The sequence below is a fragment of the Candoia aspera genome, chromosome 3 (assembly GCF_035149785.1).
Source record: "Candoia aspera isolate rCanAsp1 chromosome 3, rCanAsp1.hap2, whole genome shotgun sequence".
NCBI lineage: Eukaryota > Metazoa > Chordata > Lepidosauria > Squamata > Boidae > Candoia > Candoia aspera.
This window is the reverse complement of record NC_086155.1, coordinates 1684396-1697321: the sequence shown is the minus strand read 5'-3', so window position 1 is coordinate 1697321 and position 12926 is coordinate 1684396. Positions and strand designations below refer to the sequence as shown.

General features: G+C 45.2%; 1 protein-coding gene and 1 long non-coding RNA gene across 2 annotated transcripts; both read left to right on the top strand.

Annotated features, from left to right (window-relative positions):
• Positions 1-241: 241 nt before the first annotated feature.
• LOC134493641 (BPI fold-containing family B member 6-like) lies at positions 242-10089 on the top strand. The gene is made up of 7 exons (XM_063298345.1): positions 242-393; positions 1229-1328; positions 2013-2117; positions 2362-2508; positions 4750-4813; positions 9216-9276; positions 9929-10089. The coding sequence occupies exons 1-7, from the start codon at positions 267-269 to the stop codon at positions 10087-10089; spliced, it is 765 nt and encodes a 254-aa protein (XP_063154415.1). The 5' UTR covers positions 242-266.
• Positions 10090-10493: 404 nt separating this feature from the next.
• LOC134494773 (uncharacterized) lies at positions 10494-12722 on the top strand. Its single transcript, XR_010067687.1, has 3 exons — positions 10494-10727; positions 11537-11581; positions 12607-12722. It is a non-coding gene; the product is annotated as an uncharacterized LOC134494773 (long non-coding RNA).
• Positions 12723-12926: the final 204 nt, after the last annotated feature.

Below are 12926 nucleotides of genomic sequence, written 5' to 3'. Positions count from 1 at the left end.
CTTTCAGGGAAGGACAGATCTCTTTCTTCCTTGCCTCCCAAAAACTGAGATACAGTGTGATTATTTTAAAAGTAAAAACACATTAACCAAGGGCTACGTTTGAGGCCACTGTTAGTTTGAAGCTGAGAGAAATGGCTCCCCTGCCCCTCTTCCCATTGGCTCTGATCCCCGGAATCTAAATATTGATGTTCCATTCCAGATTTATACAGCCAAGGATTCTTTTCCGAAATTTTTTCAGCCTTTTGCTTAGAAGCGACTGACGCATTATGGATCTAGCACTCAAGAGGCCATGGGCTGGGTTGCTGTTCTTCTTCTGGGTTGGGATGGTCCTTTCTGAAACAGGAGAGCCCTATGGACCTCAACTGAAAATTCATCGCAAAGCAATAGAACGCAGTAAGTAAAAAGGCATACTTTCTGAGCAGAAAGCACTTCCACTGACTTTCGGCTGGCTAAGATTGTTCTAAGGATACTGGAGAAAATTTCAAAGGACACCTTGCATAGGCTGGTGTAAAGTTGTACTGACCAGTTTCTGAGAGAGCAAAAGAGAGATGAAGAAGGAAGGAAGGAAGGAAGGAAGGAAGGAAGGAAGGAAGGAAGGAAGGAAGGAAGGAAGGAAGGAAGGAAGGAAGGAAGGAAGAGGTGGGAAGGGAGGGAGGAACTTTCAGTGTTGATTCTGGAATTAGGGTCTTCCAGTCCTTTCACAGCCCTGGAGCAGAAGAAAGACACTGAAACCTGAGAATGTAGAGAACTTTGTTTCTATCACCAGGTTTTTTCCTAGTAGTTAGTCAGCTGGCCACTCTGAAAATATTTTCTCCAAAGCCCTCTAGACATCAACTCCAATTGGGCTTGAGCACTATGACCATATGCAAATGTGTCAAAGGCCTGCCTGCCTGCCTGCCTGCCTTCCTTCCTTCCTTCCTTCCTTCCTTCCTTCCTTCCTTCCTTCCTTCCTTCCTTCCTTCCTTCCTTCCTTCCTTCCAATTTGTCCACATCTCTCAATACTTTCCTCTATTTGAGGTTCATTTCATAACTTTATAATAAAGTTATAAAGTTGCCCCAGAACAGAAGATAGTGGAATCACTGTTTTCAGCGGTGGTGGTGAGAAAGGGGTCCTGGAGCTGTGATGGAAGGAATGGTGCCCCTGCCCATGGCTGCTGGGATATGCCTCTTCATGGTATAAAGTCGTATGGCTTGGGTTGGGCATCTGTTCTCTGTGTCTCTGTTTTAGTAATCCAGAAGTCCATGACAGAGGGGAACATTTTGGATGAAATGTCATCTATGGCAACGAAGAATAAGGGTGGTGCCCAAGCGATCAAAGGCATGAAAGCGTGAGTTGATTCATTTCCTCTGTGGAAGCAAAGGAGGAATCTTAGGTTTGACCACAGCGGGCTTCCAGGTATCCTGGGGTGGGAATCCCTAAACTGCCAGCCAATAGTTGAAGGCCCAGCAGATCTGGAGGGACAGCAATCCCTTAGTTCCTAGTCCGCAAATCCAGGTGGTTCTTATTTCTTGACTCATACCCTGGGGGAGTTACCTAGCTAATCTTGGCTGAACCTGAAAAGCTAAGCCTGACTGTAGCTGTCTAGGACTTGGATTGGGACAGTCTCAGGAAATCCCAGAGTTGTAGGCTAAACCTTGGAAGTTGAAGAAAATGTCCCAGCAGAAGGCGAGAGTAAACTCTTTCTCTACTCTTGCCAAAAACATCACTAGGAGTGGACTGAACTCAAAAGAGCCTGAATTTTTCTTAATATTTTCAGGACAAAGGGGTGTTACTGCTGTATCACCATTCCCCTGAGCATGTCTTCTTAGAAAGTTAGTGACGGGACACAGCTGAGAGAAGCCAAAGGTAGATTTCATTGCATCTGTTGTCTCCCCAGAGAACTTGTCCACGGCTCTTAGTTAAGTTCCCTTCTAAGGGTTCAAGGTGAATTGCCAGGTCCTCGTCCAGTTCTCCCCATCAGCAAAATGTGCCTTTCTTTGCTGTTCTTCACATGTCTCTCTTTATCTCACAGGATGAAAGTTAAAGAAATCACACCCCCTGAAATTTGCACAAAGTTAATTCCACACAACCAAATGCAAACGTCAGTGATCACTAGCATCACAGTTGCTGGGAAAAGGTGAATGACAGCCCAGTTTTGTTCTTGGTGATGGGCCTGCAGGATGGAGGCAGGCCAGCATAGCTTTGGGGCTTTGGGCTTTTTTTTTTTTTTTTTACTTATTCACCCAACTGAATGGGGAATCCTGTCTGGAGCATAAGGAAGCATGCAGCTCAAAGGAGAAAATGTGAAAACCTAATGGTGCATTGGACCTCTTGCAGATGGACTCTCTTGTCTTTTGTGAACCCTATTCCCTTTTCTGTAGCAATGTAGGTGGAAAAATGGAGATCACTCTGAAAGCCAAAATGAACATCATGATTAAGATGTCAAAACACCCCACAAAGCATATTGGGATGGAGAAAATGGGATGTGAAGTGCAAGTGTTGGCCTGGACAACCAACCTTCCCAGCAGGTAAGAACTCATGAGGCACGTCAGAAGGGAGGCGACCAAAGAGGTTTGGGGGAAGTTGGTCTGTGGGATTCAGCCAAGGGTTCCGAAGTCTTCCAATTAAAATCGAAAGAGCTCAAATGATATGAAGGATGGGTTCAGGAAGCATCACAAGAAATAGAGAACTCCAGTGCCAGTGACCCCTGGGAACTCTGGGGGCCAAGAGTCCCGACCCTCTGAAATGCAGATTCTTTCACTAGTGTCCTGTGTCCAAGTGGCTTCAGAATAGGCAGTCCTTAAAAATCAGTTACCAGCTGACCATGAAATGCTCAGTTTTTCTGAGCACATTCCACAGCTTGATGTGATAGACACAATCAAAGGCCTTCCTGTAATAAGCACATCCTGATTTCTTTTTGGTATTCTTTGGCCTTCTCTATTATCCAACACCAGAAATAACTTCTCATGTTCCTCGGCCTTTTCTAAAGCCATCTGGAATGCCTGACACCTCTTTTTCCAAGTAAGGATCTAACCTGCACTGGATGGCCCTAAGCGTTATTTTGCTAGCGTGGGAAATCAAGAATGTTGTCGGATAGTTTGCGCACTCTGTTAAGTCTCCTTCTCTTGGCGTTGGAATGCAGATTGGCCTCTTCCAATCTGTTGGCCACTCTGTCGTTCTCCAGATTTGCTGGCATAGCTTGGCTAGAACCTTGACTGATCCTTCTTCTGTAGCTTGCCATATTTTTGGGGGTCTTCCATCAATTCCTGTAGCTTTCTTACTTGGTAATGACTGGAGTGCTGATCTAACTTCTGCTGGCAGATTGCTAGGAAAGCCTTTAGCCCAGGAGAGATCAGAAAAGTCACACACCAGGCATTTCTATAAAAATAATTTTATTTACAGAAAGCAAAACATATTTAAAAGCTTCTGCATTGTTTCAGGCTCTCAGTGAGAGCAGCTCTACTCTCTACATGCCTACACAGAAGGGAAACAGAAACTAAAACAAGACCAGGCAAGTTCTTTCCCCCCAGGTGCAAAAAATTAACATTCGAAAAGGGGACAGTTGAATCCAACCTCTTCACCCGGCCAAAATGATTAGTTACCATAGTAGCCTTAATCTGTAGTAGAAAACATTAACAGTTTCATCTTCTAGCACTAGAGGTCCTTGTAAGTAAGGTGTATCTTCTAAGGTATCTTGGATATTGATATCTCTACTGCACAGTGTTTCAGTATATTCCTTTCATCTTCATTCAATCTCCTGTGAATGGGTTACTATCTGTCTATTGGCGCCCTTTAGCACACCAATTCAAGGTTGGAACCTCCTTCTGAGTTCAGAGATCTTTTGGAAGCCCTTTCTTGTTTTTCCATGTCTTTTCCCATCTTCTATGTCTTTGCAGATGTTGTAATACTGCTTTTTGTCTCTTCTAACAGCTCTGTTAAGTTCCTTCCTGAGATTTTTGGATTGAAACTCATGAACTTCCCATCTTGTGAACCAGTGGTTGGAGCATGAACTTGGATGGTCATCATAATAAAGGGTTGTCCACAAAGTCTAACTGATATTATTTGGTCATTGATTGCATTTTAGCCAATTGCTATACCTTCCTAACCATGAAAGCCACACCAATCCTTCTCTGTTTTTTGTGTCCTGAGTAATGAACAATGCAATCTTCTGGCTGCAAGTGTCCCATCCCAGTCCATCTCAATTCACTGATGCCTCATATATCAATCTGTAGTTGTTTCATTTCATCTTTCACTGTGTTGAGCTTTCCTGTGTCCATGCTTCTTACGTTCCATGTTCCTGCTGTAATTTTGTCTTTGCTGCTTCAGATTTTCTTTTCGTTTATGGCAGCATCAGCAACTAGTTATCCCGAAGGCTTTAATCTAGCCACATCATAAACACTATTAGGACACTGACAGATCCTCAGGTCTTCCTCAGTAATATCCTGAGTGGCATCTGACCTGAAAGGCCCATCATTCGGCATTATATTGTCAATCATTTCATATTTTCCATCTATGTAGCTTCCTAGGTAAAAATACGGGAGTTGTTTACCATTGCTTTGTCTCAGTCAGACACAAATTAAACCAGATATTTAATTTATCCATCCATGCATCCATCCATCAGTCAGTCATTAATGGCTCAATGATCTTTGGGGGAAAATGAGACAAAACTAAAACAGAGGTTCTTGACCTTGAAAAAATGCACTGCACATTGATAGTCTGCAAATGAGTTATTTTTCTAATTTCTTGGGTTGGCTTGTCTTCTCTTTCAGGATGATTCCGAAAGTAGTGAATAAGTTTTTGAATACTACGCTTGGGAAAGTCATGCCTGGCATGGTAAGTCTTGGGGCTTTAAGATGATGGCAGAGTGCTAGAAAGCATTTGGCCCAGGAGAGATCAGAAAAGTCACACACCAGGCATTTCTATAAAAATAATTTTATTTACAGAAAACAAACATATTTAAAGGCTGCTTGCTGGGAGGAGAGAGCTGCATATTCTCTGCAAGCCTACACAGAAGGGAAACTGAAACTAAAATAAGTCCAGGAAGTTCTTCCCCTTAGGCAATGAAACCATTAACATCCAAAAAGAGGACAATTAAATTCAACCTCTTCACCTGGCCAAAATTATTAGTTACCATAGTAACCTTAATCTGTAGTAGAAAACTTATATTAACACTCCCCTTTTTATACTACAGAGTAAGACACAAATCAATTTTCTTTGACAACTCTGTCTTTCCATTCACATTATTTTAACATTATCTCCCCTTTGGTTTAACAGAAAGCTACCATCCTTCTTCCTGTGTATTTCTAAACCTAGGTTGTTATAATTCCAAGGCTTTTTAATGTGAAATGGCTTTTCATGCAGGCTTCAAAATCAAGGCTTTGTTTTTCTGTTGATGTGAACAGCAGCAAATCATCAACATAAATGCACAGATATGTACAACCTTGTTTGTCTTTTTTCATATATATACATAGATCTGCTTTTCCTTTTTCAAAACCAAAATTCTGCAGTTTTTCATCTAATTTTTGGTTCCAGGATCTAGCAGCCTGTTTTAATCCATAGATTGACTTCTGCAGTTCACAGACTAGATTCTCCCCTTTTTCATAGCCAGGGGGTTGCTGCATGTATAATCTGTGGTCTAAATCACCATAGAGAAATGCAGTTTGAATGTCATAGTGGTGAACTGACATTCCTTTGAGTGCAGCAATTTTTAACAGTAATCTAATTGATTCACCTTTAGTAACTGGTGCAAAAGTCTTGTCAAAGTCTAAATCTTTCCTTTGAGTGAACCCTTTTGCAACTAACCTTGCTTTACATTTTTGGATTTTGCCATCAGCATCCCTTTTCAGTTTGAAAACCCACCTACAACCTAGACAGTGTTCGTTGGGAGGTAGATTTACCAGTTTCCATGTTTATTTTCTTTCAAGGATGCTAACTCCTGTTGCATGGCAGAATGCCAATTTTGTGCAATCTCAGGTGGTAAAGCATTCACTTGTTCTAAAGACTCGGGTTCTGTGAATATGTGAAAAGCCTTTACTGTTTCAGCCTGAAAACATGATGGAGGAACGCCTTTATTACTCCTCTGAGATCTGCGAGGTAATACAGGGCTTAAATTCTGACTCCTATCACTGTCCTGAGAAACATCTGTCTCATCAGACAGATCTTCAGTTTGCTTTTCTGGTTTAATGTCCTCATCAGGCAAAAGATCACCATCAGCAAGTCCTTGCTGTTCTCTTGTGGTGGTCAGATCAACTGGAGAGCTAGAGTTTAATCTCCCCCAGTTTTGTTCAGCAAAAGAAGCACTTTTGCTAATTATCAATTTCTCTCCCATTATGAACCTGTAGCTCCTCTGGCTTTGTTCATAGCCAACAAAGATGGCTTTCTTTGTTGTGGGGCCTCCTTTCCTCCTCTGTTGTTTTGGAATATGAACCCATGCAGTGCTACCAAACACTCTAAGATGGTTTACCTTTGGTTTCACACCATAAAACAAATGGAAGGGAGTGTCCTGAATCACAGAGTTATACAATCTGTTTTGTACATAACAGGCAGTAGATATTGCCTCTCCCCAATACTTAAAAGATAAATAAGAATCTTTTAGCATGCATTCCATCGCATCTTGCAAGGTTCTGCCCTTTCTTTCAGCAACACCATTTTGCTGAGGGGTGTAAGGGTTAGAAATAATTTGTTCTATCCCCTTTTCCACTAGGAACCTTTTGAATTTGTGAGAAAGGTATTCTCCTCCTCTGTCACATTGGAGTGCAGATACAGGCCTAGGGAATTTTTCATTTGCCCATGTCACAAAGCCTTTAAATTTCTCAAATGCCTCATCTTTATGTTTTAAGATGTAGATAAATGTGTATCTTGAGAAATCATCAGTGATGGTCATTGCATACCTTGCTTGTCCAAGACTTGGAGCAAAAGGACCAATAATGTCAGAGTGTACTATTTCCAAAGGTCTAGTTGTAACTCTGTCACTGTGCTTACTCACAGGAGCTTTTAGTGTTTTGCACTCTTTGCAAACTACACAGTCTAAGTATTTGTCACAGGGTTTTATCTTTAGGTCAGCACACAGCTGTGGCATTTGTGCTATATGCCTGAAATTAGCATGACCAAATCTCCTGTGCATCAGGTGTACACATTGGTCATGATATGGAGTGTTGCCAACTGCAGCCTTGCAGCTTGGCCTCCTTGCATTTTGCACAATGTACAAGGGGTCTTTTAGCATACCAGTAGCACACAATTTTCCATGTTTATGTATCTCACAACCATTTTTCTTAAATGTTATGACATACCCTGTTGCAGCCAATTGTGCCACAGATAAAGGGTTTGATTGTAAATTTGGCACATACAACACACCTTTTACCGTTTCTCCCAAGCAGGATAAATACAAGTCACCTTGTCCCATAATTTTGGTCACAGACCCATCAGCCAAAGATACACTTTGTCTTTCAGTTTTAGACAGTGACACAGAAGAGTGTTTACAATTACATAAATGACAACTGGCCCCAGAATCTAACACCCATACATCAGAATTGCCCTTCTCAGCAACCTGTGCAATTTGGGTTGTCTGAAGAGCCTTCTTCTGTGTTGCCCTTGTGTTCTTCTGCTCTGTCTTTCTACTCTTGGGTCTCATGGCACAGTCTCTTTGCAAATGTCCAGCTGCACCACAAGTGAAGCATCGCTGGCGCTGTGGCCTCAGCTTCCTTTCCCTTCTTTTCCCTTGTTTTCTGGTATTGCAGCTTTCCAGAAGAGGGGGGGGGGATCTTTCCTCTCTCTTCTCCCATTCAGCGAGTAAGCGCTGTGTAACATATGATGGGGTGAGGTCTGCTTCAGGCATAGCCTCCAGGGTACAAATCAGCGTGTCCCACGTTTCATTCAGTGATGACAGGAGGATATATGATTTTGTGAGAGGTGTAAATTCCATTCCTCTCTCCTGCAACTCAACAAACAGCTGCTGAATATAATGCAGGTGCTCAGGAAGGCTATCTCCTTCTGCAAGATAGGTTTTGTACAGCTTTTTTGCCAGGGTAACTTTACTCCCTGCTGTTGCCTTTACATACAAGTCTCTCAAAGCGTCCCAAAGTTGCTTTGCAGACTGCATGCCTTGCGCGTGGACTAGCTGATTGTCCTCAACTCCCAAGATAATGGTGGCTCTAGCCCGCTCATCCTGTCTCAGCCATTCAGCACTGGGATTTTGGGGGGTTTGCTCACCAATTGGCAGCCAAAGATTCTCTCTGCGAAGATACATCTCCATCTTCAGGGCCCAATTCAAATAGTTGGTCTCTGATAGGCGCTCCAGAGGCATCGCTGAGGGCTGGGAGGTAGCCATGGCTTCTTCCTTCTTTTGCAAGTCACCTCAGCTGGCTTCTTTGTCCTGTAGACTGGCAGTTGCTGGAAAATCTCCAGGCGGCTCCGAAGAAAATCTTCACAGGTCTTTGCTACCTGCCTTTAAATTGTGCATGAGGTGTAGAGCTGATCTCTCTTTTCTCTCTGGGTTTTACTGGGCTTACTGGGTATACTGGGCTGCTTACTGGGACCATAACCTGTTGACAGAGTGCTAGAAAGCATTTGGCCCAGGAGAGATCAGAAAAGTCACACACCAGGCATTTCTATAAAAATAATTTTATTTACAGAAAACAAACATATTTAAAGGCTGTTTGCTGAGAGGAGAGATTTCTCTCAGCTGCATATTCTCTGCAAGCCTACACAGAAGGGAAACTGAAACTGAAACAAGTCCAGGCAAGCTCTTCCCCTTAGGCAATGAAACCATTAACATCCAAAAAGAGGACAATTAAATACAACCTCTTCACCTGGCCAAAATGATTAGTTACCATAGTAACCTTAATCTGTAGTAGAAAACATATTAACATAAGATTATAGGATTGTGGAACAGGAAGGCTGGGCCCAGGGGCCAGGGTGTTTGAGGAACCTCTTCACTCCCGCTGATTCTGCCTGTCCCATTATGCTGGGCAGGAGGGCAAGCTCCAGGTCTCATCTCCTAGGGATGGCTAACCTGTGGGGCCCAGGAAGTGTGTGGCCAGCAGAGTAATTGAGCCCATGCCATTTGGAGATTGTGCATCTGCAGACACATAAGTCCTCAGGGCTGTCTAAAATGAAGGCTTTGCAGCCCCCATTGTGCCCCCCCCCACCAATGTAGATCTGCCTCAAGGCCCATTGATCCCAGGCGTCTGCTCTTCTTGTCCAACAATGTCTCCTTTCTCCCTCCCTTGCCTTCCAGATGTGCCCAGCAGCAGACAAGGTGATTACATTTATGGAGACAAAAGTAGAAGCTATGTTTGGTGAGTCTGTTTGTTTAAATTAACTGTTTGCTTATTAATTAATTAAATTAACTGAGCTGTTCTCTCCCATCGTGCCCAGCAAAGTGACTCTGGAGGGTCCGCCGCCTCTGATCCCAAGGGGAACCAAGAGGGGAGGAACAGGGGGCCAACGCTGGGGGCTGCAACCTGGTGCCTCGGCCTCTGGAGGGCTACAGGAGGCACTTTGGGGGTTCAGTGGCACCCAAAAGGCCAACGCTGAGTGTTTTCTACCTGTTTTGGGAGCAGCGGCCTGAAGGCCCCATTCCCCCCAGCCAGCCAAACCGCCATGGCATCCTCCTTCCATGGAGCAGGGCCTGCAGAGGTCAGAGGTCACCTGGCTCTTCCTGTTGGCTCAGGAGATGCTGCCAATACCTCTCTGGCTAGATTCACCCAACACTCAGCTTCTTGTGATGTGGCTTAGTGCCTTGTGTGAACCCTGCTGTTGTGATTTGCAAACCATGATTCATCCCTGGTGGGGGCAACTCATGACCCGGCTGCATGTAGCCTTAGGGGTCCCGGTTTGTGGCCCCCCCAAGATCACACTGCTGGAATTAGTCTCTTCTGTGAATCACATCAGCAAACCATAGTTTAGTGCAATACAGGATGTGGACACAACTCTTGTATGTTTTCATAGAAAAGAAATCTTTCGGTAAGAACGGAACTCTGTGGTATGAAGTGGTTGAAGAACCAGCAGTCTTCCCAGATTACAACTTCATTCATCTCAAGGCAAGAGCGGCTGGCTACATCATTCATCATACCCCCACATTTTCACCAGTCAGCACTAATTTGGGGTGAGGTCTCCATGGGAACATGGAGGGAGGTCCTGCTGCCCAAGGCTCCATAGCTTCAAAGGGAGGTCTGGCTGAATGGGAAGCAGGTTTGCCTTCGATGACCTGGAAAATGTGGGAGCCAGATTGCCAAAGCCATCAGGCGGCAGACAAAACTTCCAGTGGCCAGGAGCTGCGGCCCCAGCACTTGTGCCCCCTTCCTTACCCCGCATTGCATGAGGTGGAGAAGCAAGAAAAGGAACGATGCAGGGACGAGATTCTGGCTTCTTTCCAGGTGCTACCTTAGGGCTGCATTGCCCACTTTGGTCTGAGATTGAGGGCAGGAGCCCAGAATACGTGGAGAGGCAGAAATAAGATGCCCAAGAAGAGGGCCAAGATGGTGATGAAATCCTGTCCAGAAGTGTCAACTTTGGGGCAGGATTTCAATTGCTTTTGAAATGATGAGGCCAGTATTTATGCTTCCTTTTCTAGATTAAATTGCAAAAGGCAAATGGAGAAATAATAGGTCTCCCATCTGGTCCACTCCCTGATGACCTGCCACCGAAAGAGGAAGGAAAGAGCACTGTCTATGTACCTGTGTCTATCATCAATGCTATAATGAGGTTGTTGCGTGACACCTTCAAGTTTGCTATTACCGAAATCAAGGTGACTAAAGAACTGGTTCCTAGATTCTGGATGATCAATCCCTTTGGATTGATTGATCCTCTGTAATTCCCTCTTCTTCATTTGCTGTTGGGTGGGTGGGTCTCGGGTTGGGCTACAGGTGACAGGACCAAATAGGGGACTGTGGAAACCGCTGCAGATAACCATGCGGAGGACTCAGCCCAACACTGTGCCCTCCCAGGGCCAGCCATGGGCCATGGTTCCTCTGAACTCAGAGGGATTGACAAATGGCACCAGGAACTGACCTAGGTCAGAGGAGAACCTCCCAAGATTTGCAGACCGTTCTCTCAGCAGAAGAGGGTGCTTTGGAGGCAGGAGTTACAGGGGCCGGAGCGGGAAATGCAAAGAGAGCCGCGTGGCCACCACAAGCCGTGACACTAGGGGGCGGCAGTGTGAGCGAAGGACAATGGGTTCTCTGGCTAGAAGCATGGGGAAGAGGTAGAGTCGGCCCATAGGGTGGCCTTGATGTGATCCTGACAACAGTTGGCTGCTTGTGAAATCTCTCCCCACCCTGGTGCTCTTCATCATCTGGTGGACCTTCAAAACGGCAGGCCTGGCCTTTGCCAAGAAGGGGCTTTCCTTCTCAAATCTGGATTCTGAAGAAAGGCCCTGGTGTGTTTGTGGCATCTGTTTCCCCAGCTCAGCTTCTTCCAAGTTGATTTCTATGGGAAATAAGCCCTGCCCACCTTGGGGTGAAAGATTTGTGCTTGCAGTCCTCTGCTCAGCTCCTTCAGTTTCGTTACTAATCTGAGTATTTCTCTCCCACCCATCCCCCCCGTTTTTTTGGTCAGGGTTCCATTCTTACAACTGACCAGCTAAACAAAATATGTCCAGAGGTAAGTTCTTTGTGCTTCTGGGCTGCCTTGCAAGAGCTGACATGTTTTCAGAAGGACCAGATGACGTCAGCGGCTTGCTTGGCGCCCCAGCAAGTCATCCTGAGAGCCATGAAAGGTCTCCATGTTGGAGGCTGCTGAAATGTTCTGGGTTTGCACGGGGATCTGACCTAAGCAAGGATTGCTGAAGCAGGTTTTATTCCGGGAACAGAGAGGAGGTATCTTTAGAGGAGATATAGATGACAGATGACTAGATAGATAGATAGATAGATAGATAGATAGATAGATAGATAGATAGATAGATAGATAGATAGATAGATGTTATGTGAAGACTAGCACCTAGTCAACCACATCCTACCAGGGAGGTGGTAAATGAAGGATCTTCCATTCCAGTTTTTCTTCAGAAGAATTATGTATGTTTAATCCCAGCACGTGATTTTGGTTTACTGGCTGAGGGATCAGTGGCCATTCACTGAAGTCAAGGGTAACCTTTAGTCAGAGGACAGGGATAAAACCAGAGCCGGGAGAGACACTGTTGATGGGACCTTTCTAGAATGCAAGCCGTTTCCAGGCACTTTCCAGAGAGGCAACGTGGGGAAGGGCAGAAGGCTGGTTCAGAGGCGGGGCTGTCTGCAGGCTACGCTCAATACCGCGATATGCCTGAAAACCCGGTGGGGCTGTGGTGACCACCATCTTGACATCTTGCAGGCCCCCGTTTGGAAGGCAATCAAGGTGGAGAGGAAGAATCTGCTTTTTCGGTGAGATGAAAGCGTCCCCGAGTCACTCTGCGGCCACTCTGCATTAGCGCTTGTCAGCTTGGCCTTGCTCAAAGACCTTTGGCAGACTTTTTAAAACCTTTTAAAGCCTTTCCTTTCTTTCTCAGCAAAGGGCTTCAGCAAAGACAAGATGAGCATCAGAAGCGAGCGAGGGGGAGAAGGCGGGGAATTGGGGCGAGAGACAAACCCTACCCTTTGGTGTGTGCTTCTCGGTTCAGGCCCTGGCCTCAAATGCTTTTCCGTTTTCTCCAGGCTGGCCTGCCTGCTGGAAAGCAAGTGAAAGTTGTAGTAACACAGAACGATAATCTCCGGTGTACTGTGTTGCCTGCTGCAAGCAACCTGACACTCCCTTGCAGAGCAGCGTTCTTCCTTCGTGGAGACAGCACGGAGGTCTTGCACATTAACATGGTACCTAATCGTTTCTTTCCTATGAGTCCTTTGCCCGAGGCTGACAGTTAGGTGGTGAAGCTCTGGGTAAGGCAGAGGGAACGGGAGGAATTCTGCGCCCGTCTCCAACGCATTCAGGAAGGCTGGACTGAAGCTTGATCTGGAATTCAGAGCAAGATTTTAGG

Bases quoted from the DNA above. Each gene is read 5' to 3' on its own strand.
- LOC134493641 (XM_063298345.1), top strand. From the start codon at position 267: ATGGATCTAGCACTCAAGAGGCCATGGGCTGGGTTGCTGTTCTTCTTC. The intron at 1,329-2,012 runs GTGAGTTGATTC...TTTATCTCACAG, and splicing joins GCGATCAAAGGCATGAAAGC to GATGAAAGTTAAAGAAATCA. The intron at 2,118-2,361 runs GTGAATGACAGC...CCTTTTCTGTAG, and splicing joins ATCACAGTTGCTGGGAAAAG to CAATGTAGGTGGAAAAATGG.